The sequence below is a fragment of the Mus pahari genome, chromosome 18 (assembly GCF_900095145.1).
Source record: "Mus pahari chromosome 18, PAHARI_EIJ_v1.1, whole genome shotgun sequence".
Taxonomy (NCBI): Eukaryota; Metazoa; Chordata; class Mammalia; order Rodentia; family Muridae; genus Mus; species Mus pahari.
Window position 1 is genome coordinate 25008083 of NC_034607.1, and position 17131 is coordinate 25025213.

The 17131-nt window shown below is 38.1% G+C and overlaps 1 protein-coding gene across 1 annotated transcript in view; it reads right to left on the reverse strand.

Moving 5' to 3' along the window:
* The window catches only part of LOC110335715 (vomeronasal type-2 receptor 116-like), a 428392-nt gene extending 414596 nt beyond the window's left edge, over positions 1-13796 (reverse strand). The window contains 3 exon segments of the mRNA XM_021218037.1: positions 7182-7211; positions 7213-7259; positions 13673-13796. Coding sequence (XP_021073696.1) covers positions 7182-7211; positions 7213-7259; positions 13673-13796 — 201 coding nt within the window.
* Positions 13797-17131: the final 3335 nt, after the last annotated feature.

Genomic DNA, 17131 nt, shown 5'->3' on the forward strand with positions numbered 1-17131 from the left:
CAAAATACCCATGAAAGGTGTTACAGAGACAAATTTTGGAGCTAAGATGAAAGGATGAACTATCTACAGACTACCCCTCCAGGGGATTCATCCCATCATCAGCTACCAAACACAGACACTATTGCACATGCCAGCAAGATGTTGCTGAAGGGTTCCTGATATAGTGGTCTCTTGTCAGTCTATGCCAGAGCCTGGCAAACACAGAAGAGGATGCTCACAGTAAGCTATTGGATGGAACACAGGTTCCCCAATGGAGGANCTAGAGAATGTACCCCAGGAGCTGAAGTGGTCTGCAACCCTATAGGTAGAACAACAATATGAACTAACTAGTACCCAAAACAAGAGAATAAACCTTCTTCTTAGCATCTTATGGCACCTTCTCCAAAATTGATCATATAATCAGACATAAAACAAGCCTCAAAGGATAGAAGAAGATTGAAATAATCCCATGAATTATATCAGATCTTCACAGAATAAAACTAGATTTCAATTACATCAAAACCAACAGAAAGTACAACATGGAAACTAAACAACTCTCTACTCAATGATAACTTGGTCAGGGAAGGAAGAAAGAAAGAAATCATGGACATCTTAGAATTCCCTGAAAATGAAGACACATCATATCCAAATTGATGAGACACAATGAAAGCCATGTTAAGAGGAAAATCCATAGCACTAGCTGCCACCATAAAGAAACTGGAGGTATTCCATATAAGCAACTTAACAGCACATCTGAAAGCTCTAGAACAGAAAGAAGTAAATATACTTAAAATGAGTAGAAAAATCTGAAACCAACAGGTAGAAACAAAGAAAATAATACAAAGAATCAACAAAGCCAAGAGATGGTTCTTTGAAAAAATCAACAAGATAAATAAACCTTTAGCCAAACTAGCTAAAAGGCATAGGGACCATATTCAAATTTAAAAAATCAGAAATGAAAAGGGAGACACATCAACACAAACTGAGGAAATTAAAAAAACCGTCAGAACCTACTATAAAAACCTATATTATATAAAACTGTAAAATCTAGATTGAATGTATGATCTTCTTTTTTTATAATTTCAGGATTCATATTTATTTCTTTATACAGTCTAGAAAACTATATGTACATGAATCTCAATGTATTTCTAAAGTTGTTATTGTATTCAGTATATGCTCGGATAGTGTTAGAAATTAATATGAAATCAATAACAAAGGCATCTTCAAATCCCACAAATAAATGCATTTTTTTTATTTATTTTTTTTTTTGGTTTTTCGAGACAGGGTTCTTCTGTATAGCCCTGGCTGTCCTGGAACTCACTCTGTAGACCAGGCTGGCCTCGAACTCAGAAATCCACCTGCCTCTGCCTCCCAAGTGCTGGGATTAAAGGTGTGCGCCACCACGCCCGGCAAATAAATGCATATTAAAGACAAATTTTAAGTAGCATATTATACGTATAGAAGTATTTTTAAACATCTTTAAGACATAATAGGAAGAAAAAGTAAAGTAAAACTTTATAAATGACAGATATTGCGTACTTAGAATATGAGCCATATCCTTAATTATGTGTGGTAGTAAGGAAGTTTATAAATTAATCAGTTAGGCAACTTCATTAGTCAGTCTGTCAGTTACTGTTAGAATGTATGATTTTTCTAGGCAGATACCATGTACTATGTTTAAGTCAACATCAGGTAAACTATCTTAACATTCCAATAGATTCTAAGGAACTGGAAATAGTCATCAAAAACTTCTCAACAACAACAACTACAACAACAACAAAACAAAACCAAAAGAAAAAAAAAACCCAAAATGTCCAGGTGCAAAATGTTTTAGTTCAGAATTCTACCATACCTTCAAAGAAGAGGTAATACCAATACTCCTCAAACTATTCCCTAAAATAGAAACAGAAAGAACATTATCTAATTCATTCTCTGACATCACAGTTATTCTAATACCTAAACCACACAAAGACCCAACAAAGAAAGAGAAATTCAGACCAATCTGGCCTATGAATATTGATGCAAAAATACTCAATAAAATTCTCACACACCATATCCAAGAACACATTAAAATCATCATTCACCAAGATCAAGTAGGCTTCATCCCAGAGATGCAGGAATGGTTCAATATATTAATATCCATCAACATAATACACTAGATTAACAAACTCAAGGAAAAAAGCCACATGATTATCTCATTATATGGTTGAAAAAAGAACTTTGACAAAATAGAGTAGTCCTCATGTTAAAAGTTTGTTAGAGATTAGGAATTCATGGCATATACCAAAAAACAATAAAAGAAATATATAGCAAACCAACAGCCAACATCAAATTAATTGGATAGAAACTAGAAGCAATCCCACTAAAATCTGGGACAAGACAAGGTTACCCACTCTCTCCCTATGCATTCAATATAGTACTAGATGTTCTAACCAGAGCAATTAGGCTGTTACCAGTTCTAGTTGCCCCTAGACCATACATGGCATTTGTCTCCTCTGCCCAGAGCCTTCCCCAAAATGGCCCCTCTCTACCTCTTCCCCTTCTTTGCCTCCTGGGATCTGGAAATCCCACCTTTCTTCCTTTGCCTATCGATTAGCTTCTGCTATCTTTATTGACACAATCCAGAACTAATTAGGGAAACAACACCTCCTCTCACCTTTTCTCTTCTCTCTGACATAAATTGAACACAAATCACAGGAATTAAGTAAATTACACAGTATGAGACACAAATGACATCCAGTCCAACAATTTGTCAATTTAGATAAAGTATTGTATTCTCTAACTGAAAGAATTATGATTCTATCCCGTATTATGTTTAGAATTTCAGCCTGTGACATGACTAGAAAACCATGTCATTCACTCTATAAACTATCTGTTCAGCAACTTTCGTTTGACTATGAGACTAAAACTAGTCTTCAACCCCATCAGAGATCTGAGAATGACTAAATATTACCTGAAACCATAGGAAGCCCCAAACCCAGCTTCCAAACTTGACCCAGTGTAGAGACAGTTGACTATCTGGACAGTTCTCCATTTTTCAGAATCCAAGACCATCCATCTCTGGCCTTCTGGTTAAAGATCTATCTGACAGACTTATTATGCAGAAAATCGAAGGGCCACTGTCCCTGTCTTGACAAAGCCAGTAGTCGACTACTCTACAAAATGTCTCTTTCTCTGGATTGTTTATAGACGACACGGGCAACTTCTGCCCAGTGGCTGCTTTGCCACAAAGCCACTCCACCTGGAAGTTGTGAAGGGGTTACTGCCAGGAGCAGACATGTCTCTGGTCACATGATTTTTAATAATTAAATGTCTGAACTGTTGCAGTGTGTGGACTTTGGGTGCTTTTGAAGATGATCTATCTATGATAAGTGTGTCTGAACTGTTACCCTTAATGACTCTCAGCTATTTCTAATTGAAATATCTCAATACCCTTTTATAATTAATTCAGAGTAATGGTTTGTTATTTGGCCCTTAACTTGTATTGCTCAATAAGCTAAACACAGTTTGTAATAGCAGTTAGAAGGACTGGGTCTAAGCCTTGTATTCTTAGGTGAGTTGCATAGGCATAATGCCTGTCTAAGGGTAGCAATATTAATCCCAAATTTGTGTCAATGTAAATATTTCTACCAATTAAGATCATGGCTACACAATCAACTCCGCCCATTTCTTTCCTGTTCAAAGTTATGGCCATTCCAAAATTCCCTAGAATGTCAATCTTTAGAATAACCATTTCCAGACCCTCAAATGCAGGGAATGGGGCTGACAACTCTCCATGGCTTCTTCCTGCAGAAGAGGGGCAATGAAATATCTTTAAAGGGGAGGGGAAAGGTAGGTAAAATTGGAGATTTGGTAAGGCCTTAAGAAAGCCAAGTCAGCAATTGTTATTCACTCTCTGATGCCTAAGATTCGGACTGGATCTGTCTGAAAGGTTGAATGAGGCAAGATGCCCTGAAATCCGTGACACTGGGAGTTAACCATGTTTGAGGGTGAATCTCACCAAAGCTGTACATTCTGCAATATACAAATCTCATAACAGAATTCAAGTACCATCAAGATATCTGGGTGGATTGTGTTAGTCTATGTAGGGTGCACACACTAGTTAAGAATGAAACTCTGCTCCATGTTTGAGAATGCAAAAACAGTTGTGTTTTTTTTATGATCCAATTTTAATAATAAACAATCGTAAGTATTCATTTATGCCATGTAATGGATGGCACAAAGAATCTGTACCTATACTGTTTGATTCTCTTGAGTTTTTCTAGTTCTTCAGAGGGTATCCCTCTGTCATATCTAATCCATATAGCTCTGGAAGGTGTCCTGACCTTATTCTCTTTTACTGTGAACACAAAAGTAGAGGCTTTCTCCCAAAGTAAAACGTCTTTGAGGCAGTAACCAGAAAAACCTTTAGCTTGACTTCCCTCCCAGAGGAATAATGTAACCACAAAACTCAAAAATCACACCCATTTTGATAATTAAAACAATTCAAAACAAATGATGTAAACCAAACAAATACAGTATGAACCTATTCTTAGGCTTTTTCTAATCTGCCATGCCAGAATATTTAACCCAGAGTTCCCATGGAACCCATGTTTGAAGAAACTGAGTTTTTCTACAAGACTTCAAGCACTTCTCTTTTCATACAATCTCCCTACTATTCTTAAAATCCTTAGGATTCATCCCTTATACAGTCACCAAACCCAGACTCTATTGTAGATGCCAAGAAGTGCATGCTGAAAGGAACCTGGTATAGCTCTGTCCTGAGAGGCCCTGCTAGAGCCTTACAAACACAGAGGCAGATGTTAGCAGCCAACCATTGGACTGAGGGCTGGGTCCCTAATAGAGGAGTTATAGAAGGGGCTGAAGGAGTTGAAGGGGTTTACAACCCCATAGGAAGAACAATAATATCAACCAACCAGACACCCCAGAACTCCCAGGGACTAAGCCACCAACAAGGGAGTACACATGGCTCCAGCTGCATATATAGCAGAGGATGCCCTTGCCATGTATCAATGGGAGGAGAGGTCCTTGGTCCTATGAAGGCTTGATAGATGCCCCAGTATAGGAGAATCAAGGGCAGGGAGGTTGGAGTGGGTGGGTGGGTGGGTGGAGGAACACCCTCATAGAAGCAGGGGGAGGAAGGATGTGATAGGTTGTTTCCTGGAGGGAGAGAAACCAGGAAAGGGGATGTCTTAGTTAGGGTTTTACTGCTGTGAAAAGACACCATGACCAAGGCAAGTCTTATAAAAAACAACATTTAATTAGGACTGGCTTACAGGTTCAGAAGTTCAGTCTCTTATCATCAAGGTGGGAACATGGCAGTATCCAGGCAGGCATGGTGCAGGCAGAGCTGAGAGTTCTACATCTTCATCCAAAGGTTGCTAGTGGAAAACTGACTTCCAGGCACCTAGGGTGAGAGTATTAAGCCCACACCCATAGTGACACACCTACTCCTACCAGGTCACCCCTATTCCAACAAGGCCACACCTCCAAATGGTGCCACTCCCTGGTGCAAGAATATACAAACCATCACAGGGGATAACATTTGAAATGTAAATAAAGAAAATATCCAATAAAAAAAGGAAAAAGAAAAAAAAAGAAAAAATCCTTCTGTGTAATGTATAAACATATTCTCAGGCTTCTTCTGTCATGCCAGGAAATATAACCCATAATTTCCATGGAGCCCACATTTGAAGAAAATGAGTTATCTTGCAAGTCCTCTTCAAGACTTTCCTAAAGCATTTATTTATTTCCTTTTTTCATACAATCTCCCTGTATCTTTTGTTGTAGGCAGTAGCCATTCCTTTCTGCCTATCCCCAGCTCAGCCTATCTTTGCACAGCAGGGGTTCCCAGCACCTCTGGACCCAAACTCCCTGCACTAGTTCTGAACCTTGTGAAGATTTCCCCACATGGCTTGGGCAAAATCTGTATTCTCTTCTATCTTTAAAAACAACTAAACCAAACTTAGAATTCTACCTTATGACTACCTGCTTATAGAAAGCAGGCAGATTTTACTGTCTGGCTCTCTGCCTCAGAGTGGCCATCTTGGCTCTTTTCACAGCAGGGGAACCCAGAGCCTGTGAGCTAAGCTGGCCCCTGTGCTTCTTTATGATTCCCACATGTTGGAGCCACCTTGCTTGCTGAGAAAACAATTCTCCCACTTCTAGACTTGTATCACTGTGTGCGATCCATCCAAGAATCCTAAATTAATAGTGGATTCTCACCTACCATGTTGGACATCATCTGTTTCGTGCAAATTTAAAAAGCATGCTTGCTCCTTGCCCAGTGCCATGGCCTGTGCTATGCTCTGAGATCAGCCACTGCCACTGGCTGTCTCACTCAGCCGCCACACCTAGCTTCACCAAGCTGCCGCAGTCTCACTCAGCTCTGCTAAGCTGCCAGCTTGTGTTTTTCCTGAGAACATTGCCTGTTCCTCTATGCCTGCTCCTCTGGCTACCTGCTTTCTTCTCTTGCCCAACTTAGACATGGATAGAAAACACCAAAGAGCCTTAATATTTTAAAAACTAACCAGATAACTCAATGGCTGGGTGAAGAATCTATTGCTCTAAACGCATCAGCTATTCTATATCAGAATTTGGCCTGTGGAGGTCCAACACCTAAAAATGGAAGTAGAAACAATAAAGAAAACAGAAATGGAGGGAACTCTGGAAATGGAAAACCTACAAAAGGGGGATGCAAGTGTCAAAAATAGAATACAAGAGAGAGAAGACAGAATCTCAGGTATGGAAGATACTGATACTTTAGAAGATATTGATACAACAATCAAAGAAACCACAAAACATAAAAAACTTCTAACTCAAAATATCCAGGAAATCCAGGACACAATGAAAAGACCAAACCTAAGAATAATAAGAATAGAAAAGAACAAAGATTCCCAGAAATAAATCTACCCACCTATGGTCACTTGATCTTTGACAAAGAAGCCAAAACCCTCCAGTGGGAAAAGGAGAACATTTTCAACACATGGTGCTGGTTTAACTGGTGACTGGCATATAGAAGAATGCAAATTGATCCATTCTTATCTCCTTGTACAAAGCTCAAGTCGACGTGGATCAAAAGCCTCCACATAAAACCAGATATGGTGAATCTAGGAGAAGAGAAAGTGGGAAAGAACCTTGAACACAGGCACAGAGGAAAATTTCCTGAACAGAATACCAGTGGCTCAGGCTCTAAGATCAACAATTGACAAATGGAACCTCAAAAAATGAAAAAATCTTTTGTAAGGCAATGGACACTGTCAATAGGACAAAATGGCAATCTACAGGTTGGGGAAAGATCTTTCCTAACCCTCTATCCAATAGAGGAATAATTACTAAAACACGGAAAGAGCTCAAGATGTTATTTAGACTCCAGTGAATCAAATAGCCCTATTAAAAATGGGGTTCACAGCTAAACANAGAATTGTCAACTGAGACATCATGAATGGTCTAGAAGCACCTAAAGAAATGTTCAACAGTTTTAATCATCAAGGAAATGGAAATCAGAAAGACCCTGAGATTCCACATCATACCAATCAGAATGGCTAAGATCAAAACCTCAGGTGACAGCAGATGCTGGAGAGGATGTAGAGAAAGGGGAACACTCTTCCATTGCTGGTGGGATGCAAGCTGGTAAAAAACACTTTGGGAAACAATCTGGTGGTTCCTTAGAAAACTGGAAATAGTTCTATCTTAAGACCCAGCAATACCACTTATGGGCATATACCCAGAAGATCTTCCAACTGGTAATAAGGACACATGCTCCACTATGTTCATAGCAGCTTTATTTATCATAGCTAGAAGCTGGAAACAACCCAGATGTCCCTCAATGGAAGAATGAATACAGAAAATGTGGTACATTTACACAATGGAGTACTACTCAGCTAGTAAAATCAATGGCTTCCTGAAATTTTCAGGCAAATGGATGGATCATGGAAATATCATCCTGAGTGAGGTAACTCAGACCCCAAAGGCCATACATGGCATGCACTCACTAATAAGTGGGTATTCACCTAAATTATACAGAATATCTAGGATACAATCCACAGAACTCAAGAAGTATAACAAGCAGAAGGTCCCAAGTGAGGATGCTTCAATTCCACTTGAGAGTGAGAAGAAAATAATCACACGAGGCAGAGGGAGAAAGGGACCTGGATGGGAGAGGGGAGGGGGAAAGAGGAACCTGATCAGGAATGGGGGTGGGAGACAGGAGAGAAGTTCTGAAGGGCAGCAGAATGAATGGAAATAGGAAACCTCAGGGGGTGGGAAGTGGGGAACCCTCTGGAAAGTTCCACAGACCTGGCAGTTGAGTCTGTCAGAACTCAAAGAAAAGCCCAACAGTGGGGAGTTGGACTAATGGACTAATGGACTAGTGGACTAGTGGACTAGTGAGTCCATCTTCAGTAAAAAACAGGGCATCCAGTGGAAAGAGTGTTGCCATCCCATAGTCAAAAATTCTGACTCAGAATTGTTCCTGTCTATAAGACCCGCAGGCACGACAAGATATTTTATATTATTTGTGACTATTGTGAAGGATGTCATTTCCCTAATTTCTTTCTCAGCCTGTTTATTTTTGTGAGTAAAGGAAGGCTACTGATTTGTTTGAGTTAATTTTATATCCAGCCACTTTGCTGAAGTTTTTTTTATCATCTTTAGGAATTCTCTGGTGCAATTTTTTGGGGGGTCAATTAAATATACTATCATATCATCTGCAAATAGTGACATTTTGATTTCTTCCTTTCCAATTTGTATCCCTTTGACCTTTTTTTGTTGTCTGATTGCTCCGGCTAGGAATACAAGTACTATATTAGATAGATAGGTAGAGAGTGGGCAGTCTTGTCTAGTCACTGATTTTAGTGGGATTGCTTCAGATTTCTCTTCTAAACTAAAGGTCTAATGTTGGCTACTGTTGCATATTGCTACTCCTGTATATTGCTTTTACTATGTTTAGGTATGGGCCTTAAATTCATGATCTTTACAAGACTTTTAACATGAAGGGGTGCTGAGTTTTATTTTACTTTATTAAATACAACATCTATTCTTAAGTGGTTTGATACAGAACAACTTTCCTTTCATTCTGAATTTGGAAGTTCTATACAACAGAGTACAAAAGGAAAAAAAAAAGTACCAAAACAAAACGTGTGATTCTGTTCATGTGGCATAATCCATTTTTGTACATACATATAGCAGCTGTTTTTAAGTTCCCTTTAGAAAATATGAATTCTACAGTTATGATCGCGTCCTGTTTAATGCATGGACTGAAATCATTAGGATCAACTTTTTTCTTGAAGAAAGAGAAGAGAAGAAAGGGATAAACGCAGGATGATCAGTTTGAAACTGGTTTTGATTCGTGGGGTTTCTGCAGAACTGCTTGGAATACAGCCTCATGGGACCTTTCTGGCTTGTTTCACAGCCACGTGTTTTATGTAGTGATTGAATATCAGCATTGTGTCCATTAAACAAGACAAAGCAACAAGAGAAAATTTGAATATGTGTGTGTGTGTGTGTGTGTGTGTGAATGTATGTATGTAAAAGCCCTGAGGGAAAGAGAATCAAATATAATGTATAGAAGCAAATTAGCTGGACATGCAAACTAACATTATGATTCACCCATCATTTAAACAAATCACAAACCTCACAGTTTAATATTGGGGGAGGAAGGAGGGCAGGACAACAGACAAATAATTCATCTTTCAATCTCACTAATACAATGTGACAAGACCTTACTAACTAGGAAGGAACAGATCAGGACTAAATAAAGCTTTAAATTGATAGTGATTCTTGCCATTTGCAGCCCTGGCTATGGCTGTTGCTGGGAGCAATCCCTGCTACACCTTACTTTAGCACAGAGTTCAGTCATGGCTTCTCCCCACAGTATCATGAGTTTAGTGTGGAAAGTTGCAAAGAAAACCAAAACACAAGAAACCCCTCAAAATAACAATGAAAATAACAACAACAATTGTGATTAACAACAACAACAACAACAACAACAACAACAATAATAATAAATTAAGGGATGTAGGAGCTGGGTTTAATGTAGAAGACCATGGGATCAATGGTTCTGATTTCTCTTTCTACAGTAAATAAAATCTCAATTTTAAACTGGTCCATGCATCTCTAATACAGTGAAAAATCACATATACCTCAGTATTTTTCATAAACATAACACTTTTTATTGAAGTCAGGGTGGTTGGGTTTTAGCCATTAGAAACTGGTGGACAAAAGGGTACACACGTCTCGGGGCACACATCTTAGTGTAGGAGCATATGGAGCCACAGTGTAAGAGGAAGAAGAAGAGCAGAGAAAGGCCTCTCCTAGGGAAGTCTTGAGGCTCTGCAGGCAAGGGACAAATACAGGGCTCTAGACTCAGTGTGGCTCAGGCATCCTTGGGTCTCGGCTAAAGGACAGGGCGCTGAACGGAGCTCAGCTATTTATTTTTGCTGATGAGGGAGGTCTACAGAACACTCAGGGAATAAATGAACCCTGTCTTTGTACACAAGGGGCTTGGGCCAGTTAGTGATTCAAAAGCACTCCTCTCTCCAACACTGCAGGAAGGTGACGACAACCCTCTCATCCAAACCTTGCACATGTGCTTCAGTTCATCACCGGCAGAAGTATCTCACTGCTTCTCAAATAACAGTAGCAACATAGCTGGGGGGAAGGCTGTGACCCAGCGGGAAGACTGGGGTGCCTTGCAAACTGACCCTGAGGTGCCTCAGGTATTGCCTGGTTTCTCGGAAGGGGGCTCACCACCACTTGTGAATCCTTGTTCTCCTCTCTGGACCACTCCATGGTCACATTTGGAGGACCACTCCTGCCCCCTGCTGGATTCTACAGTCATGGAAGAAGGACTTGTCTGAGCACAGTGGAAGAGCCATCACTGGTGTGCCACTAGAAGTTTCAGTCACACAGTAGGCAGGGACCAGGAAGCAGTACAGGTCTGAGATAATTAATTTTGATGAAGCAATCATCTCTTAACTCTTAAATACACACATTTACAAGAATAAAGGAATTATCTATAATCATCTCTCCTTCTTTTAAGTTATTTGCATCTAAAATCTGTCAAGTAAACAGCAGCATCTTGGTCTTTTCCCTTAGGGCTTCATGGCTTCACTATGGTCTTTGTTTTCCCATTCTTTATTTTATTCATCCATTAAAAAATTCTATTGTGGTCTTTTGTAGTCTGAAGGATAAGACAATTACTCAGAAGTATATAACTGGGTAATATATTCTCTGTTTATTGAGAAAATGAAAATTTTTCTCATTTAAGAAATCCACTACCCAACCTGCATCTTTTATTTATGATGTTTATAAGTATTAGGCAATGTGAAAACTAAGGAAGTCTTAAAGGTTTTAGGAATATCAGCTAATGAAGACCATTTATGAATCTCTGCAGTTTCCTTTGTGCCTTGTGCCTTATTCTACCATATCTGAATGAGTTTTAATCCCTGGATTTACACCAAAAGAACCTTAGATCTCTGATTAAATAAAATTCATTTGAATGGAGCTTATTAATGGGAGATTGTGATCCTCCTGGTTCCTGTGTCTCCTCTAAAAATCTCTGTAGCCATTAATATACCATAGAAAGTATAGTCCAGTCAGCCATTACTTCAGTTACCTACCTTGAATTATGAACCTGCATAGGTAGGAGTCATGTGGTCCACAGCACAACCACTGACAGAGTGCTTGATTATGCACAGGCTAACCATTTCAATCTAACTTCTGCAATTCCACTTTTTACTTATGTATTTTGATTATGAAATATCAAATAGTTGGATGATTGAAAATTTATGCTATTGTGTTTATATTTGTTATAACATTTTGTCACTATTAATATCTACAATTCTACACTTCTTATTTCATTTGACTATGAGTTGCTTGTAAGATTTGAATATATGGAGAATGTGGTATTTAACTTGGGATATTTTCCCTATTGAAAGATGCTGTTCGTTTTAATTTCAGTCAAAAAATATAGATTGCATGATTTTCTATTGCTTGATTATATGTAAGAGCCATGCTCAGCTGTCTAATAGTGCTGGTGACCAGAAGACCAAATACTTACTTGTTGAATTTATACTGATCATTGTCTAATGAACAACATTAATAATTATTAATATAATTAATAATTGTAATTGTATGATTATAGACTTGTTTATCCAGGGTCAGGATACATTACAACATTTGTGAGCTCAAATGTTCATCAGTGATTCTTCTTACACAGAAGTTATAAAATCATATATTGTAACGGTGTTGGCAGAAAGAAAACAGTTAAAGAGCATTTAATTTTATTTTAACGGTTTTCTTTTCTTTCTGGATATAGAGGAAATATAACTTTTTCTCTAAAGCTTTCTTCCTAGTAGGCTTCTCTATCTTGGACATGGAAATCCATTGCAATGTCTGTTTGCAATCTTCAGACTGGGTTTGTAGCACACAGATTTTTGAGTCATCTCCAGAGCTTATGCTTGCAGACAAGAGTTAAGAGTCTAGCATTACTATCCTCTGAGAGGCTCAACCCAGCAGATTAAAATGAGAAAATAAGATGAGAAATTGAATTTAGCTTTATATCATCTCATATCAAGAGAAATACCCCTTTCATAGTATCCCTCAAGGGCATCATAGCAATGTAAAGTATATAAGACACTCTGTCATTTACTTTATAAACATTTACTGTTTTTAATAAATTTTGATCAGACATCCCTGAAATATTTTTCAACGAGGCTTTAACTTTTAGTGTCTTCAGTGTTCATTTGATCATGATCCTTGCTGTGTCATTTTAGTGGCCTGAGACAGCTGATTGCTCTCAAGAGCTTATTAATTTACCACCCTTACATATATCCAAGGTGTTGTGTGGTCACCTTCACCAGCTTCAACATAAAGCCACAGTCTCTTTGTCTGGCATTTAACCTTATGGCTCTGCATCCACTGATCTTCTTATACTGTTCTGTGTCTGTATACCTTGCATTTACATGTTGTAGCTTCAGAGTGGTGACCAATCTCTCTTGATCACAGGAAAATCCCATTGCTTTGGTACCTGTGTCTGTGGAGATGCATTTTGTTTTGACATGGGTCAGCTACCAACATTAACAAGAGCCATTGATGATTATTTTCTTAACACCACTAGGAGTTTTAGGTCTGAAGTTCTTCTACTTAACTATAGGCATTAGAAAGTACACGGCAATAAATTAACTTTTGAAGATGCTAAGTTGTATAAAGCACTTTGCTTAAGCCTCTTCTTACTGAAAACACATCAACATTTTGGGCCGTGTTTCTGAGTAACTTGACGTTGCCTGCTTAGTCACAGTTGAAGTGGAAACAGAGAATAGGTTTGCACTTTCTCTGTCTTTTGTGTTTTACTGTGTTTGCTGTCTTATGGTGTGTCCCTAAGGAATGAAAGTTAAAAGGGTAAAAACCAGAGTAATATTTTTACCACTTTAAAAGTGTGAAATATTTAAAAGGAAATGGCAAAATGAATCTAGAATTTGCCATGGATAATGTCATTGTGAAGAATATGATGGCAGACATGGAGAGAGAGAGAGTCTACAGCTGTACATCCTTTCTGTGTATTATCCACCATGACATTCAGATACAAAAAGAAATAAGTGCGTTAATGGTACTTACTGTTTCATAGTGGTATCAATATCAGGACCATACATTTGTGGTGATGTTAGATATGCATGAATGGGTAAGAATACACCAAACAATATATCTCCATCCTGGAATATAGTGTCTGCCATGCTCAGAGAGCATACTGGGTTTACTGGTTCACAGGAAGCTACAGGAAAATGCAGGAACAACAACACAGAAACAAAAATCATCATTATTCCTTGCAAAATGCAATGCCTGGCCAGAAATTCAACCCACAAAACCATCACATCATGCACAATTGAATGTGTTCACGTATGTGGACACTTATATGTTCTATGTGTTGCAGGCTGGAGAGTCCACTCATATTACATGAATCTATTCCTTCCTCCTTGTTGCAGTCCTCAAGAGAAATCTCCAAAATTTCTACCCTCGGGTTTCACATCTGAGGTGCTCTGTACAGGTAGAACAAACAAGCTGAGAAAATATGCCTGAGGGTCAGCCTGTTTGGATGATGATAACCCATGTTAAAAATAGCAAAACCACAGGGGTCAACTCAACTTGGGTAGATTGACTCTCATATTAAACACCATTTGAAATAAAGTAAGTAAGTCATGTCAGTGACTCAAGCCAAGTTGGGAGATAAATTATGTAAAAAAAAAAAACCCCAGTTAAAAGAAAGACAGATGGAACTATGTATCTAAATATCCAAAGTCTATAAGGACTTAACAGAAATCTTATATCTAATAGAGTCACATAGTGCACTCAGTGTGTGGTCCATGGGTGTCTATATGATAATTCTATGTATAGAATTCTCTGTCAATGTGTGAATTCTCCATTGCCTAGAAAACCAAGAAATAAGTCTAGGATGAACAAATCCATTCTGTCTGTCATCATCTGTGTATATATTAAATTGAGTGTTTTTGCTATACATATTAACCTCTTCAGTTGTCATGGTTCAAAATCACTAAGTAGTGACTAGTGATTATATCTACAGCATTGGGTTTTTGCATAACTCACTCTGACTTGTTGACAGGGTAATTGATAGAAACGGTTCTCTGTTCCATGAACTACGTATTAATCACTGCTCTGTTATTTCAACATTTATCCTACTACTAGAATGTACACATGGGTATGAGACATGAAGATCCATGTTCATGTGGAACATCAGAAAAGGATTTGATGAGCATTTTGTCTAAAAGCCAAGAAATAATAACATAAAGGGGTTCCATATTTCTCACCTTCATTTGAATTGAGCTTAACATTTAATAATTAGTGAAGAATATATATCTTTGTGTGCACAAATTCCTGCTGTGCTAGCACGAAGATGAAAAGAACCCACTGGCTGGGCTGGAGAGATGGATTTAAAAACTGACAGTAGTGAGACCCTGACAACAAAGATCAAAGAAGAAAAAGTGGGTGAAGGGGGTGGAAATCCCTATGCTATAGCTTGGCCTGCCCAGTTTACAAGAGAAACTGCTCATATATGTGCTACTTGAGCTACACACAATCTCCAGCTTCAGCAGTAGTGACTCACATGGCACTACTGCTGTATGGCACACAAGGGTTGAACAGCATGGTGGAAAGGACAGCCAGAGGAGCTGAGGGTGCTGCAGGGAAAAGTCAGCAGTCAGTCTCTCGGCCTCCTTCACTCTTCAGTCTTGTCCCCCGGGCTTAACTGAAGCGATGATGTCCTGTGTTGTAAACCATGTGTTTCTGATCAGAACTGACCATCTGATATTCAGTTGAATTTGGTGTCAGATGAAGTTTAGGTTCACCTTAGACTGACCCTTACTCCTGGTCTCAGGCTTCTGAGTAGCTGTGACTATAGGTGCACTGCTGTACCCAGGTTGCTTTTCAAGGGTAAGGAATCATTGATTCAGCCCTAGCAATGGATGTGAATTAGTTTCTTCTACCTAAGTCTTGGGATGTTTGCTTTTTATGGTTTTTGAGCCCCAATTATTCTGAATGGGTAAGTATTGGGGTAACTGATATCACAAATACCTGCTGGTTTCTTTCCTCACTTCTATTCTCTTAAGGCCCCCAGATATTCAGTATTAGTAACATACAGCACAATACAAGAACAGCCAACCTGCAACCTCTTGGTGTTCTTTTTTTTTTTCCAGCACTAAGTATGTTACATTGTGGTTAAAAATTAATAACAAGTTCTGGGAAAGAGAAATACTTGATTTTGAATCTTAAATGTTTTTTTTTTTAAAAATTAGATTTGAATGGGTGCAAAGTATGAATATTTTGTTTATGTAAAACCTGTAGAAATGGTTTGAAAATTTGCAATGGGAGAATTATTTTGCAGAGCTATCATTGTCTAAATAATTTTTGAAAAAAAAAAACCAATAAAGGTATTTAAGCAGAAAAACAAACAAAAAACAAATAACAACAAGAAATAATTGGCAGTAGTATATTTTGTCCATAGCACCAGTAGCCAAGGGTAGATAGTTAAATGTACAGAACCAGGCATTATTTCTCTCCTTTTAAATAAGCCTTTAGACTAGTTATAATACTGTTGAGTCCCTCTGAGATGTGGATATTATTATTTCATTTTCAGGAATATCTTAATAAACTCACTATTGTTGAGGCTTATTAGGCTTCCCAGATGGAAGGACTATTAATTAGTTTTCCCCTTTTGCAGGTTGCATAACACTTTCTGCTATTTTAAAAGCAAGTCCTCTCAGAAGACATTTGCATGTCAGAACCAGTTCAAAGAATACCTGGCAGGTGGCACATCAGAAAACTAAAACACTTTTGTACAGCAAAGGAAAAAACTCAATCCCATGAAAGAAAGCCCATGGATTAATCCAGTGAGGATGTGGGAAAAGTGGAACACTCTTTTACAATTACTGGGGTTGAAAACTGGTGTAGCCAGTTGAAATCTGAGTAGAGTTCCCTCGAAAAAAGCTAAAAATAAATCTATGATATGATCAAACTACACCACTCCTTGTCTTATTTCCAGAAGAATTTATTTTTATTTCATAGATACAAGCTTGATCATGTGGATTGCTGCTCTATTCACAGTATTTAGGAAAGGAAAACAACTTATATATGTTCCAACTGATGAATGGATAAGGAAAATGTCGTACATATACACTAAGGAATGCTATGTGGCTATAAAGAAAACTGAAGTCATGAACTTTGAATGTAAACTAAAGGAACTAGAAAAGATCACTTAGAGAAATAACACTGAAACATAAAGACAAAATTCACTTTTCTCTTGTTTTTGTTTCTTCATTCCAAACCTTCAGATGTTACTACTTTATATAACCTAGAGTAACTGTAAAAATAAAGAAAGAAAATACCATGATGAGTATGAAGGGGCAATAAAGAAGGGATTATCAGAATACAGTTGATATTAAAGAGAAATGTGATACATGGGGCTTTTAACTGGAGAGGAGGAACAAAAGAAATACAGGTAGAAAAGGAGGGAGGAGGAACAGATAACACTAAGAATGTTAGACATATAGGGAATCATATATTTTATACTTAGATAAAGGTACATGTAATATATTTAAGTACTTGTGCACATACATATATAGATACAGATATATAGGTATAT